Genomic DNA, 16,253 nt, shown 5'->3' on the forward strand with positions numbered 1-16,253 from the left:
TACTATATTACAAAAGGGGAAAATTTGCAAGAAAATAAAAAACATAGATTGTATGTAAACAAACATGATTGGTATTATAATTCATGGCCGGTGTCATTTCACTTCACAGAAATATAGCAGAGTTATGATTTTTGTCACAATTGATCAAAAAAGCAATTTAAGTTTTTTTCTTCATACTTAATCTAATGAGGCCTGCTATTCTTACAGCATTTTTATACCCCTGCATAAAAACGTGTTAGTTCTAAAACATCATTAGTTCAATGAACTGTCAAATTAGTTCGGTAAGAATAGTAAAATTTGAACCAATCACATAAAATGTATCATTTGTTGAGAGCCTAAAAGGCATTATCTTGTATAATTTAACACAGAGTTAAATTTCCTTCTGACTCTAATGAGATGGCTTCTTGTTGTAAAAAATTTCTCATCGGAGAGTTCACTTAGTCAGCTCTCTGTCTTTGCCTACAAATGGGCTCAGGCGACCCCGGTCCGAAACTGAATTATGTTAAAGGTTGGCCCCCAGACGTAAATAATCATATCTGATTGATGCATGTCTGTAAAAACCCAATTCCATTATTCAACACAGTGTTAATGCCCTTCTGGCTCTTAAAGGCCCACTACACTACTTGTAGCTACTTGCGCCCTCTATATAACAAACCATGCCTAATCGGTGACCATTGGTCCCCCATGATCCTCTTTTTCTTATGTTAACTGAGAGCTGAGTTGATGAGATAACCACCTGTCCAGTGACCTTGCAGAGCGCTCTAATCCCTCCTTAAACTATGGCAGATAAGCTTTAACAGATAGCATATATTGTCAAAAACTATCCAATTATACAGATTCTTCTGAGATTAGTTATTAGAATTTGATTTAAATAGATTTTGGTTTCAAATAGATAACTTGCAAGTGAAAGATACATGTATGCATGGTGTCAAAAAACATCTTGAAAGAACTGAGCCACTCAATTTATCCTCATTTTTTAATCAATTTTTACTAGGCGTATCAAAAAGCATATGAATTCTCTGGCTTACACTGAAAGCTATGTATACAAAAAAAAAAAATCAACTACATACAAATATTTCATTGAAATGCTTTAATACAGTTTGAAAGCTAATCAAATGTAGATGCCTTAACTAGACTCTCGCTCCAGACAGTAATACGTACATCATATACAGCTAAATACATACAGGGTTTATCACTTTTCCACAAAAATAATGTATCTAATATCAAAACATGAAATCAAAATATACAGCACCAGGCCTTGAGACTCCATACAAATTTTATAAACATCTCAAATCTTTTTGTTTTTAATCTCTCATCTTACAACACAATGTAAACGGCTATCGTCTGCTAGCTAGCTAGGCCAATGCAAAGTTACAGCTTTGATTACGAGGACGAGAACGAGGAGATAATGTTTATAACATTATTCTGTTGTTGTTTTTTGTTGATGTAAAAAGAGCTGGCAATGAGATTACGATACTTGGATGGAAGACAATGGTATATGGAGTTTCCTCACGATCTCTGCTCGTCTATGGGCTTCACGATACAGTCTGCAGGAAAGGATTGACAGGAAAGAAAAGGAAAGAGGGAAAGAAAAGGAGAGAAGGAAATGGAGAGAAGCAGAGAGGAGAGAAAGAAACAAATTTTACTTCAAATTTTCTATTACATGGAGGGAGGGGTAGGGAAGGCTCTAAAGAAATATAATCTTGTGGTAGCCCCAAGGCCACCTCATATCGTACTACCGTCAGGATGATGAAAGAAAATAAATATACATGCGCATGAAGGATGGATTCAGAGTTTTGAAATTGTTAACTGTATCTAAATGACTTCATGAATGGTATTATGAACAGCAATTAATACATTGTATTAGTAGTAGAGTCAATTACAACAAATTCTAACAAAATAATGCCTTGAGATAATGGTCACTAGAGGATATGTCAGATCACCTTTGTTCATTATTCACTCCTATTCTTTACCGGTACTTATTTTCTGTTATATGTTACTATGTATTGATGTTTTCGATGATGTTTATATTGTTCAAGTAGTTTGTATCTTCATATATGTTGCATTTGTTTACAGGGCCCCCTGGAAAACAGTACTTTGATTACTGACGGGGCTACCCTGTTTAAATAAAACAGAATAAATAAATAAATAAAAAAATATATGACTAAATAAAATGACTTACCCATATAGACTCTGATAATGGCCTCGCAAACAAACTTGTACTGAGCAGCGGTCTGTATGAGCATGGGGCGTTGGTCCCTCTCCGTCCGGACGATGTCGAGCGGGTAGACCGGCTCGTTGGCTTCTATCAGGCACATAGCTGTTTCCATGGTAATTAAGACCCCTGTCCTCCCGATGCCAGCACTGTGAGGAAAGAAGATAGGATCATTTCATATATATTTATTGCTTTATAATAATAATAATAATAATTTTGTTTTACCCAGGGAAGCCTCATCAGCTTCAATGCTGTTCTCCCTGAGGGCCCTGTAATTATTATTACCCCAGCAATTGCCAGGTACCCATTTACACCGGGTGGAGACTGGCCAATGTGGATTAATGTCTTGCCAAAGGTCGCTAGTGCTGGCCTGAGATTTGAATCCTCAACCCTTGGATTGAGAGTCAAGTGAACGAACCACTATACCACGACGCCTCCTCTTTCAAAAGGAGAAGTTTTCATGAAAACAGTGACAATACTCTATCAATATTTTGTTGCCTGAATTTTGATTGAATCATAAGATCACTTATGAAAAATAATTTTACTTTACATTGCAACATATTTGAGATGCAGTATTGAATGATACATACCTGCAGTGAACTATGGTTGGTACATCCATTCCCACTCGACACTGCCGTACTCTAAGGACAAAGTCTAAGAAATCTGAGGAATCGTCAGGCACACCATGGTCAGGCCAAGCTACGTACTGCATCTGAAGGACTATCCTCTCTTCCTTCGTCTACAGATAAATACAAAGAAAGGTGAAATTAGTTACTACCATCATCATCATTAGCAGCAGTAACATCATCATCTTTCTTATCACTATTAAAATAATAATAATTATCATTATCATCATCAGCAGCAGCAGTAGCATCACCATCATTATCATCACTATCAAAATCATTATCATCATAAGTCAATGTTATTAGGTTCCCTCAAATGAAATGTTATGGATATGCATGTATATGATAAATAATGTATATGTGACCCCCCCCCCCCTTTATGTCTCATATTTTAAATTGAAGTCCCAGGCGTATGTGTGAGTGTATCTGTGAGGGTGCGTGCGTTTGTGTGTCTGTGTGTAATAATGTATGTATTCGTGTTTGTTTATCTTAAATATTTAAATGTTTTTCACTTTTTCTTCTTTTGGATACCATTCTTGTCTCACTGTATATGTGACTATACAGTCCCCCCTAAGAATATATAACTCACGGCTGTGTTACAGATGATGAAGTCCCTGTAGGCGAAGGAAGGGGTCTCATCACACCGGGTACACCTGACCTCTAGGTCGGGGCCAAACTTGAGCCTATCGTCCAGGTCCGGCCAGTACTTGTGACATTTGACCTACAGAGGAAAGAAGGAGAGGATAGACATGAGAGACTATGCTGTAAACCAGCTAAAAGATCAAATCTGTGGCGAAACCTTAACTTTTACGAGCAAATGAATGGGTAGATGGGGATTAACAATAATAGCTGAGCACAAAATATGCCCCAATCTGTGTGTTGGATGATACAGAAATTCAGAGCCTTCTATGTTTTGTCATTTCATTTTGCTTCGGCAGTTTTCGTTTTCTTTTTCCAACTTTTTTTGCGATATACCACACTATGTGTAAACGATGCAATAAACAATTATTGTGCAAATAATGCACACGCGGCAATGAAGTATTCATGCGCCCCATCAGCAAACAAAGTTAGAAATTTTATTTACATGTATAAAGAATCTGATGTAATAATAATTGACATGCTGATCTAGGATTGGCTAGAGTAATTAAAGGGGAAGTCTACCATGTCTATTCCATCATCAATAACTATAAAGAAAATGAAAGAGAAAGAGACTAAGAAAGGGAGAGAAAAAGGGGATCATGGGGAACCAACGGGTACCAATTAGGCACTGTTCGCTATATAGAGGGCGCCAGTCACTCACCCTTCCTCTCTCCACGTTGGTGGTGAGCATGACGATGAGCGTTGACCTTTGCTCCCAGACCATGTACCAGAAGTCATTGACTGTGTTGGGTAGAGGCCCCTGGGCGGCAACGTACTTGTTGACCAGATCAAAGCCTGGGATGTCCATCTGGGGAGAGAGACGGATAGATAGAAATAAAGAAATTCAGGGGGAAAAGGTGGATGAGAAATATTTGTTTACACTCAAGAATGAGATATATACAATGCTTTAAAGGGTGTTGCATGTATTTGCAGGGTGAAAATCTAAAAACTTGCATTATTTAAAAAAATTGTTATTGAAAACTCTCCTAAAAGTATGGTGGCAAAATATTAATTATTAGCATAATTACAGTCATTTTGAATTTTCAAAATTATTTTTTCAGAATTTTGCAACTGGCATTGTTCTATTCATCGCATTTGTTGGGAACAACATGAGGGATTCAATTTTTATTGATAGAGAGAAAGCCACAGTATTTGGATCTGAAATTATGAATATACTTTCATAAACCCATCTCACTGTTACGTATGCATTTTGAGATAATTTTTTGAGGAATAGTAAATCCCTGATAGGGGCTAAGAACTCATGCACATGTACATGTCTTTTTCAGGTCAGTTGAGGTCATGGCAGGGCAGAGTAGTAAGATGATATCTAAAGATAGGATGTCTGATGATACTCACATTGATGGTATTAGCATTGATGTAATCCCCCGTGTCTGCTTCCCGTAATATGACTCTCGTTGCATCATCTGGAGAGACGGAGAGAGAGAGAGAGAGAGGGGGAGGGGGGAGGGAGAGAGAGAGAAAGAGGGAGGGAGAGAGAGAGGGAGAGGTGGAGAGGGGAGAAGGGAGAGGGGAGAAGGGAGAGGGGAGAGGGGAGAGGGGAGAGGGGAGAGAGAGAGAGAGAGAGGGAGAGAGAGAGAGAGGGGGAGAAAGAGGGGGTGGGAGGGAGAGGGAGGGGGAAGAGGTGAGAGAGAGAGAAAGGGATAGAGAGAGAAAGAGAGAGGGAGAGAGAGAGAGAGAGGGGGAGAGTGAGAGAGAGAAAGGTAGAAAGGTGGAGAGGGGACAGAGGAGAGGGGAAATAGATGGGGTGGGGAGAGGAAGTAAGAAAAAGAGAGAGGTAGGGGTAGGGGAGGGAGAGAGAGAGGGGGAGAAAGAGGGAGGTAAATGGGGAATATATAGAGAGAGACCAAACAAAAATCATAAATAATAATAATAATAATTAACCGTTCTTGTATAGCGCATAACACATAGTATTAAAACATGTCCCTAAGCGCTCTAGAGAAAAACATAACAGAATACAAAGACAAATGTCAATTGATTGGTTGTTGAAGGATTAGTTCCGTTTCATGAGTGAGAATATGCATATACATTCCATGTAAATTCAGGGTGCTTGTATAAAGTAATATTTTGTTTTCAAAAAAATGGAAATATCAATTTCTGTATATGTTCATAGAGAGCAAATGAGTGAGGTCCTCAAATGTTACATGTAAGGCATAGACTTGCTAATTTGCATTTGATTGGTTACAACTTTAAACTTCATAACTTCCTCATTCTATATATCGGATTTTCCCCAAACTCTTTTTTGTTTCTCTAATTTTCCCACTCCTATCAAAACAAATAATATCAGAGTGAACTTCCCCTTTAAAGAACCACTAAAACAAACAAGAGCTATTGGGAAAATTTGTTTTGTTCTTCCCACGAGCATACAATAACATTTGCCAAGTTTAGTCATTGAAATGTGGCTTAAAAAATCTACAGGGCCCTATGCAAACAAAAACATATACCGGTACTTCTCTCTGCAAACATTGGTTTACCCACCAATGGTCTAATTACACAGTACTTAAAGGCATCTTTTAACAATGTTAAATCTGAGATGCACGGCCCTACGTGTTATTAGTTTCTATGATATGGTGTAATATTGAAGCCCTAAAAAAAATGTGCTTCAAAACGATCAAGAAGTGCCTCAAAAAATTAAAAATCTTTGAGTGACTGGTTTTACCATACTTTTTGTCCCCAATAGACTTTAGTGTTATGAAAACCGTTAGGAAAATGCAAAATTTGATTTCGATTTTCCAATCATAAATATCTTGATAATCAGACAGACGATCGGCTTGTAAAAGTCATGGGGTTCCTGGCTGACCTGAAGGTTTATAATTATCATTGAAGCATGAGCTAAATGCAGGATTTTGTTTCAGAATCTGAGACAAAGTTACTGGAATCCCTTTAGATGATGCATGACTTACAAGGCGCTATGTCTCTGTATCTGTTTTTGGCAACATTCTCTGCTAACCTGCAGGCACCCATTGTCATCCCAGGCTTTTTCCTGTAGAGTTGCTGTTGAATTCAAGATAATAAAAATAGGATGCAAACATTATAATAATAATAATAATAATAATAATAAAACAGTACTTATAAAGCGCTTTCCACCAAAGTCTCAAAGGGCTATAACAAACAAAATACAATGACAAACAATTATATATTAAACAAAAAATTATGTAAAAATTACATTGTATAACTTAGCATATCAATTTGAGGATCTCTTTACAATACCTGTAGCATCTACAATGGATATATCACTGAATGGATATTTGATGTGGTCATGGAGGGGGGAGGGGGGGGGGGGCTCTCACAAAATCAAACAGAATTTTAGACTTAAATTCATTTGTTTTATTTAATTGTGTCCATAGCTCTGCTCCACAGTACAATATTACTTTGATAAATCATTACATTCCGTTCAGATCTTTCAGCTCTCAAAACTCCAAATATCTTACTTCTGTTCCTTTGTTTATGATGCAGATGCTTTTATGTGATCTCTTTAATTCTTCATAAGTGCACCTTGCGCATTTGATTTCAAGGGAAATCGGGGCCTTGCAAATCTCATATATTATCATTTTTATTATTATTATTATTAAGTGATGGAAATTACATGGAAATGATAATAACACAGGACTCTGATTTTTAGACAGGTTTTTCACAAGAATTCCAACAATATCTTTTATCATAAACTTACATCAAACTGTGCTATTGCCATGCCGGTATCAAGGCCTTCTTGTAAGAGCATGAAGGACTCAGTGAGGGAATCAATCTCTCCGTTCACTATCCTTGGACTCTCTGGGATGTACTGAAAGACGGGTTCCTCCACCTCCTCACCGACATACACTGCAAGAAATAATAAGAAAAAGAATAATAGCAATATATTTAAAGTCTGTCGAGTGCAAGAAACTCTTTGTTGAATAACGATGATGATAACGATGATTATGACGATGACGACGATGATGATGATGGTGATAATAATAATAATAATACAAATAATAATACAAATTGGGTTGAAAGCTATCATGTAACACCCAACAACCTTGTTATATTTGCACTATCAAGATATCATGAATCTTAAGAAGAAGAAAAAGAGTCTACAATTACACTTTCTATTATCTATTATCTTTGCCTCTTAGAACTTTGAAGTACATAGGTCTAAGAGGCAAAGACGAAGGAAAACAGAAACAATCAGAAAATATCAAAGAGATGAACAAAAAAGTTTGAAAACGTATCATAATTTCACACGGCAAATATGAATACCGTAAATCTCGGTGTATTAGACGCACCCCATTTTTTAATTTTTTTTTTTTTTTTGGGGGGGGGGGGGGGGGGGGGGGAATCTTCTTTCTTTTTTTTTCCTTCTTTTTTTTAAGACTCCGTAGGCAGCAAGCCAGTCCCGTGTTCAAAAACCCATGTGGGGAAGCTCCTTTACTTTACCGCGAGGTGCAGTTGAAGGCGCATATTTGTGCTTGTGAACTTGTCACAAATAATAGTAACAATGTTGTATTCAAAACTAAAGATGACAGACAAATTTTCCTTTAAGTCCAAACAGAAATTTAGCCATACAGGAAGTGTTGTTCTAGTTTCTGATTGGTGAGTTAACACACTGTGTACATTGTATGACTGAGCTGGGAGACATTGCCAGGCACAGTGTTTTTGTACTTTTTTTCGGCGGGAAGAAGTGCGTCTTATACACAGAGATTTACGTTAGTTTAAAGTGGTAATGCTTGGTTTTACACAAACTGTACTTGGTCTAGATTAAACGTCTTGGGCCATGTCAGACCCTATTAACATTGAGAAAATTGGGAACTATGTTTACCTGCCCCCTGCTGGTGTCGAGCCCGAAGTAAAAGCTGATCAAATCATTTTTCATTTTTGTTGTTGAAATTATCTTACTCACCATTAGGTCTGACAGTGAGGACCAGGTCTTTGGTCCTGGCCTCCCCTAAGGCTCGAATGGTAGAGACCAGCTGCTCATTGGTGAATGTGGAGGCATCTTTACCGTTGATCTGAAGGATCTGGTCACCTTCATTTAATCGGGGTATGCACAGGTCGGCCTGTACAGAGGGACAAAGACAAATAAAAAATTATTAAAAATTAGTGTACATTGAGATACTAACAGCAGTGTGAATAAACATGTATAACTTATTTGATCTTGTTTAAACATATTTGTGGCTTACACCCAGTAAATAAGTTCGTTTTAATGATCTGTAATTGAAAAACAAGTCAGAAAAAAATCTTGAAAGAAGCAGGATTTGAATCTGTATCTACTGTTGCAGGGCAGCGACTCTACTACCAGGCCATCACTGGTGTGTGGCACAGCCACGATGAACTAGAAACAAACTTCAAATTTATTTACTGGGTGTAAGCCACAAATATGTTTAAACAATTGACTCTGGTGATCATCATCTGAATATCCATATGATTTTTAAAATTCTTTCTTCTCACTTTAATAATATACGGCTCGCAAAAGTAAACTGGTTGAACACAAAACGGTTTTCTTACATTTTCAGATATATATAATTGTTGAGAAAAGCAAACAAATGTTATGTACATGCCTATTAAACACAATGTTTACAACTGCAGACAGATTGATTCAATTCTATTTACTTCTTTCTTCAGCTCTCTCCCTCTCCCTCTTTCTCTCTCTCTCTCTCTCTCTCTCTCTCTCTCACACACACACACACTCTCACTCTCTCATCTCTCCTGCTTGCTTAACAACCCAACCCCTTTCTTTTCTTTCTTTATATTCTCAAGTCCCTCATTCTCTTTCTCTCTCTCTCTAAATTGTATTTTACTATTCTGCAACCAATCATTATCTTGCATGACAAATTCCCCTACATTTTTCAAAGTATCAAGCCCAAAGGGGCCATTGATAAGTAATGGGGGGGGGGGGGGTATATCATTAATGCAATACATGTATATTAAACTTCTGTTTCTTGAACATTAAGCCACGAGAGGCCAAATATAGGTGCCAATTTGAAGGGGAATGAAACAAATACAACTATCATCATCGCAGATCTCGTGTTTTTCTCTCTCTCGAAAAGGAAAAATGACACATCATGCAATGAGGAAACTCGGAAGCGAGGGAAAGAATTAGTCGGTAATTCCCCTGAGCCCCCCTGATCCTATTTCCTTTCTTTGTTTGGGAAAGCTGGAGCAATTGTTCCGCAGAATGAGAGTCAATAAACAATTTGTCTGAAAGAGGACACCCCCTAAATGATTCATCAAAGCTGGGATGATGTTGTATCAACAAACGTTGGATATCATGAGACTGCTTTGTCTTTGCAATATGCTACATAAATCAATATATCCTTTGTATTGATGCTTGCCAATATTAAAAGCTCTCTTTCCTCCCTCTCCCTCTCTCTCTCTTTCTCTTTCTCTCTGTTTTCATATCAAAGTATACATTTTGTTTACTCTGCTACAAAATGACACTTTCTAGCATATCGCCATTACAGGGGAAATCCACCCTCACATTAATTTGGTTTTTTAGAAAAGCAGAAAAAATATGAAAAACAAATAAGTGAAAGTTTAAGAAAAATTTGATAAATGATAAAAAGGGACTGTGAATTTTGAGAGCTGTTACAGAATATAACTCAAGTTGTTAACTCTGTAATACAATGTAACTAGCAAGCACCTCTTCTCTTTGTTCTGTATAAAGAATTTGTTATATTCATGTTTTCTTGATTGTTGGCTATGGTGTTGTTTTTTTTTTTTTTTTTGGGGGGGGGGGGGGGGGGTCAGGGAGCTAGATTTTTTTAAATGTTCATCTTCATTCACTATAATGACCTGTAATATCTTTGTTGTTGTTGCTATTTTAATGTATTTTTTGTAATTATCATGTTAGCAAATTCAATGATTTTATATGTAACAGAATGTCTCCTTTTTTTTTCTTGATTATTTGGTTCATTGAATGAAAAATAAAGTGCTTTCTAAAACAAACAAAAAATCTATCTAATTATCTATTTATTTGGTGTTATTTCAACAGGGTACCCCCTTCAGTAGTTCAAATACTGTCATACTCATTAAGCTGTAGGCGAGGGACATATGAGACAAACTATTTTTGTCACATTAATGCTTGCTTGTAGAGTAGGATTTACACCACAATAAAGCTGTCAGATGGGACTAAAGCCCAGGAAATTGATCCTGATTGAATAAACCATTCAAACATCAACTGGAAAAGGCTGGATTTTTGCAGTTAATCAGTTTACATACATTTTAGGGGTACTTTCAGGGAGTATTATCATAAAATCATCCAATAAATATTTCAACATACTGTAAAGATAGAAATGTTCACAGCGATGCAGAATTTGAGTTGTGTTTTGTCAATTTTGAATCGCTGATGTTGTGAAATGAAACTTTGGTGAATCTGGGGGGTGTTTCACAAAGATCCCAAGTTGAACTTAAAAATTATGGAAAGCCATTCGCATCTTTGAAAATATTTTGTAAAAGTTATTTCAAAAGGCGTAACATATTGATTCAAATCATTCATTTTTTCTATTATCAAGGATATTTCATGTTCTTGATGTGGAATTTATGAAAAATCTAAAATACTTGATTTTTTGCTTTTGAATATATCTTATTTTAAGGCTACAAATAGCTCTCCATAATGTTTAAGTCCAACTTAAGAGTTAATTTCAACTTAGGATCTTTGTGAAACACCCCCAGAACTACTAGGAGAACATACAAACATTTCATGAATATCAGAGTTTTTGGTTTGACAGAAGTCTAGAAAGAGTTTATTTTTGTGTACTGTATTGAACAGGGAAATAAATCATCATGCATTTTTGCACCACTTTCAAAGAGAGAGGAATCAATGTTGCTCATAATATTTAGAACAGTGATAAGTCATTATCATATATGAATAATTAGGTGAATCAAAATAAAACTGCAAAGTGCACTGCAGTATTCTTGCAATATTCTATGTATACATAAAGGCAAATCGTTACTGATTACTAGATACAAAGATTGCTAACATTTTTGAGATGCGATGTGCCCACAACATTTTCAAAACAGATGGCTACATTAGGGGGTTAAAAACTACAAAGAAGATTTTGACATACCGGTGTGTTTGGTGCAACTCTCGACACGATGATGGGCGCGCCCTGGTCTGCCCCGCCCTTGACGTTGAAACCAAAGCGCCCTCTGTCATCAGGCAGCATGCGTATCGTTACTAAGGCATCACCGTTGGTTTGCTGGAAGATAATCAAAAGATGATTTTTATTTCTTGCTAACATCACAAAAAAAAAACAATCCAACTTCCTTTTTCACCATTGCTCTCAAAACATTTATTCAATTTGGCAGTACTAGATTATGCATTTTTTCCCCACATTGCTTAGAAAAAACCCTTTCAATAATATTTTCAACCCAAATTTTACATGTTCTAACTTACAATACCAGAAGGTGTGTTCAAACTTCAAGAAGCGCTGTCCACTCACTGATTTGTAACTGTTACTGACAACCTCATACCATTTGCCTGCACCTCTGCTGACATCACTACCACCGTTCACACAAAAAGAAATAGTGTTCAACTCACCGATTTGTAACCGTTACTGAGAACCTCGTATGAGTTGCCTGTACCTATACTGACATCGCTACCACCGTTATCATCCATGTATGTCATCTGAGGAGGCACATTGAGCATCTCGGCGCTCTTGGATAAACCATTCTCTCTGTTTAATGGGAGGAAAGTCATAAATGATGGCTGTTTGGTAACAATTGCTTGTCAAAAATCGTTTGTTAGTTGGTGGAGTTTCAGCATGATATTGATTAGGCATTAATGAATCAGGGAGGTGTTTCACAAAGATCCTAAGTCGAACTTATCTCTAAGTTGGACTTAAAAGTTATGGAAAGCCATTAGCATCCTTGAAAATATTTTGTAAAAGTTATTTTAAAAGGCATAAAATGTTGATCCAAATCATTCGTATTTTCTATTATCATGGGAGATTTCATGTTCTTGATGTGGAATTTATGGAAAGTCTAAAATACTTGATTTTTTGCTTTTGAATATATTTTATGTTAAGGCTACAAATGGCTCTCCATAACTTTTAAGTTCAACTTAGAGTTAAGTTCGACTTAGAATCTTTGTGAAACACCCCCCAGGAGTCACCTAGAACGCATTCTCCCGCACGAATTGCTCTGTGATCAATATCCTAAACTAACCAAAATCCCAACCTAAACTCTGGTCAGAAACCCAGAGAAAATGTCACTAAAGCAATACTGCATAGCCCCATATCTTTAAAATGCATTGATGTATGTAAAGTGGGTGGGAGGGGGAGGGGGCTTGCTTGAGCAAATGATGAATAAAGACACGTTCGACTATATTTTCTATTCTTTTTCAATAATATGCAAAATTATGATTTTTGTTCCAGAGATACAAATTTTAATTGGATTGTGGATGAGTGCATGAATTCATTTGCAGAAAATTAGAAATTGATGAATAAAACATGTTGGATAACATTTTAATTTTTTATTCAATAAATGATATGCAAAATGACAATTTTTGTTCCGGAGATATATTTTTAGATTGGGTTGTGGATGAATTAATTTGCAGAGAGGTATATAAGGTATAAGAATCACTACAAAGTTACATAAAGCACATAATTTGTTTTCAGAACCGATACAAAGTAAGACAAAATTAATTGATTGAGTAGAGAGCACATAAAAGAGAAAAGTAGACAAAGATACACCATCTTTGACAGTAACATGAGAGAAAAATAGCACAGGAGCATGTCAAGAAACACAACAAACGGCTCAGAATAAATGACAATATATTAAGGAAGTAATTAGTGAAACATGATCCGCAATTAAGAAAGTCTATACTGTTAACATGTAATGGAATGCAATGAGAACACCACAAAAAAGTCAAGAACAAGTTATACATGTCAGTGCAGCATGTGCTCATTTAAAATACCTTTTACCCACAATGTTGAGTGTGCAAATGCATTTTTTGCTTTTCAAGATTTAAACATGCAAGATAGAGAATGAAACTTGGAACAGTTTACATTGAAAGCATCATTTTTCCAAATGAAAAAAAGGAAGGTTTGTTGGATGTATAGTTGTAAATGCTTTAGCAGATTGTCATCACCAAAACATATATTTTTGAGTAGATTGACTGTTTGCTGACTGATTGGTTGATTAATTGGTTGATTAATTGGTTGATTAATTGGTTGAAAGATATAATGTTTGGTTGATTAATTGGTTGATTAATTGGTTGAAAGATATAATGTTTGATTGCTTGATTGATTGGTTTGTTGATTGATTGATTGACTGTTTAATTGATTGCTTGATTGATGGTTCATAGATATATTGATTGTATATTTGAATGTTTGATTTCATTCATTGATTGTTTGTTTGCTTTCTTGCTTGACTGGTTGCTTATTTCTTTGTATGATATGATTAAATTATGGACAGATCGATTGATTGGTTAATCAATTGTTTGTCTGACTGACTGATTATTTGCTTGCTTGTTTTTGTTTGTTTGTTTGAATGATTGCTTGCTTGTTTGTTTGAATCATTGATTCATTGAATTGTTCATTGTATGGTTGGTTAGTTTATTAATTGCTTGCTTGATTGATTGATTAACTGCTTAATTCTTGGTTTGATTGATTTGCTGATTGATTAACTTACTGATCGATTGACTGACTGACTGACTGCCTGACTGACTGATTTATTGATTGATTGATTGATTGATTGACTGACTGATTGATTAATTGATCGACTGATTGATTGATTGATTGACTAACTGACTGATTCATTGATTTAGTGACTAACTCATTGACTGACTGCCTGACTGATTAACCAACTGATTGATTGACTGATTGATTGATTGATTGATTGATTGATTGACTGACTGATTGATCGACTGACTGATTGATTGATTGACTGATTGATTGATTAACTGATTGATTGACTGATTGATTGATTGACTAACTGATTGATTGACTGACTGATTAATTGATTGACTGACTGATTGACTTTATTGATTACTTGATTGACTGACTGATTGATCGCTTGATTGATTTTGCAATATAATCCGCTAGGGTGAACTTACCTAGGTTTTCCATTGGGTGAAGGCGGAATCTCGCCATCAAAACTTGGCACCCGGCTGAGAGAAAAAGAGGGAGGATCGGGGGAGGTGTCACATGTAAGAAAAGTGCAGCCTTTGCAACAAAATTTTAGGGAATGGGGTTCTGGAACATATAGCCTTGTTTGCTTGTATTTAAAGATGAAGTTGAGTTCTGGTCATGCGATTGCATTATGAAAGAAACGGTGTGCAAGGTTCTGGAATCATCAAAATGATAAGAAATTTGGCCAACTCTTGGTAAAGTTACAAACACTATAAACAGAAAGATGTATATGGGACTACACGAACACGCGACGTCAAAATCCTACCCTGTGGAGTTTTACGATGTTAAATGCATATTTAGAATATGAAGGCATTTGAAGAGCCATGCTTTTCAGGGAAAATGTCTTATCTGATGTTCTTCCACACTTGCATAATAACAATGATAACGCTCACAAATTATTTTTCACCTCTTCCCAGAACTCAACCTTCTCTTTAACCTTACTGTGCCCCTAAAGATTGGAAACATTGAGGTCTTTGGGGGTCTCAAATGAAATCTTTGTTTCATTGTTTAAGAGGTTTTCTAATTTTGTATGTGCAATGGGGGAGACCCCCTCCAAAAAAAAAATTCCTTTCCTTTTTGGCGTGCACCTTGGCACTTGCTCAAGAGAATGTGATTGTTTGTGAGTATAGAAAACAAAACAGTATTGATTTTCTTCATGCAAACAAGGCATTACTCCTGTACATTCCCAGTAAAGTTTTAATCACAAAACAAAGACAGCGAATGCCAAGAAAATCAGAACATTATAATTTTGATGACAGGAAAAAACAAAACGACACTGCATAATTTAATCACAGACACAGAAAGGAATAAGATTTACTTCCACATTCAAAATAATCAGTTATTGGAATTGTTTAAATTGTTGCAGTTTTAGCAGAAAGACGACAGAGAATACAGTACTTTCATAAATGTGACATGCACGTGATGATTTTGCAAGGTAATTGTTCAAAAGCAGCCATCAAATTCAACATCATTTAGAATGCACGATACACATTTAGAAGAGAATGCCAAAACATGCTTTTCTCTCTCTTTCTTGTTGTTTGTTTGCGGACTAGAAAAACTTGTTGTGCTGCAAGGAAATGCTGTGTAATACATTTATTTATTATATTCTTTTCTAGTGCAATAATTAAAAAAAATGCATTCAATTTTGTTTTCGATGGACTTTGAACACATTAGAGAGGAGACATCAGGTCAGAAAAGAAATATTTTACAAAGATTTCAGTGTTTTTTAAAATGTGAGAGGAAAAGTGGGAGGGAGGTACTAAGTCCCATTTGCAGGCCAAAAAAATGAAAAAGTTAAATTCCAACTGCATTTTAAAGATAATACTAATTTAGAACTCCCCTTAAAAAGGTGGGGCTTGAAAATGTCTTCAAGTGGGAAAATAATGACTATTAGTTGTCAAATCGACTTTAGGGCTATAGAGCCCAAAAGTAATAGTCTTGATTTTCATACAATTGTACCGAATGGTCATACGTTTTATGCTGCGCAAAGATTCAATCAGTTTAATCTTGGCCATCACAAGAAGTGGGTTATTGATGTAGACAAATGCTTATGTACCCTTTACAACTCTTTTCATGTATGTTAATACCAAAGAAGAAAATAAGCCAGTCAGTCACTCAATAGTGTCTGACAGTGAAGTCTAGCAAGTAAAC

The 16,253-nt window shown here is 36.1% G+C and overlaps 1 protein-coding gene across 4 annotated transcripts in view; it reads right to left on the bottom strand.

Annotated features, from left to right (window-relative positions):
* Window positions 1–910: 910 nt before the first annotated feature.
* Window positions 911–16,253, bottom strand: part of LOC594103 (tyrosine-protein phosphatase non-receptor type 4) — a 112,434-nt gene continuing 97,091 nt past the window's right edge. For 3 of the 4 annotated variants that reach the window (XM_030990595.1, XM_030990594.1, XM_030990598.1), the window contains 12 exons: window positions 14,528–14,581; window positions 12,011–12,146; window positions 11,538–11,669; window positions 8,372–8,528; window positions 7,166–7,314; window positions 6,399–6,489; window positions 4,834–4,901; window positions 4,139–4,285; window positions 3,428–3,559; window positions 2,806–2,954; window positions 2,183–2,364; window positions 911–1,547 (listed from right to left, as the gene is read on the bottom strand). In XM_030990595.1, the coding sequence (XP_030846455.1) occupies window positions 1,510–1,547; window positions 2,183–2,364; window positions 2,806–2,954; window positions 3,428–3,559; window positions 4,139–4,285; window positions 4,834–4,901; window positions 6,399–6,489; window positions 7,166–7,314; window positions 8,372–8,528; window positions 11,538–11,669; window positions 12,011–12,146; window positions 14,528–14,581 (1,435 nt within the window). In that variant the 3' untranslated portion in view covers window positions 911–1,509. The remainder of the gene's footprint in view (window positions 1,548–2,182; window positions 2,365–2,805; window positions 2,955–3,427; window positions 3,560–4,138; window positions 4,286–4,833; window positions 4,902–6,398; window positions 6,490–7,165; window positions 7,315–8,371; window positions 8,529–11,537; window positions 11,670–12,010; window positions 12,147–14,527; window positions 14,582–16,253) is intronic. The other variant, XM_030990596.1, reaches the window with a different exon arrangement.

This window comes from Strongylocentrotus purpuratus, unplaced genomic scaffold, assembly GCF_000002235.5.
Source record: "Strongylocentrotus purpuratus isolate Spur 01 unplaced genomic scaffold, Spur_5.0 spur5_scaffold_19, whole genome shotgun sequence".
Classification (NCBI taxonomy): Eukaryota; Metazoa; Echinodermata; class Echinoidea; order Camarodonta; family Strongylocentrotidae; genus Strongylocentrotus; species Strongylocentrotus purpuratus.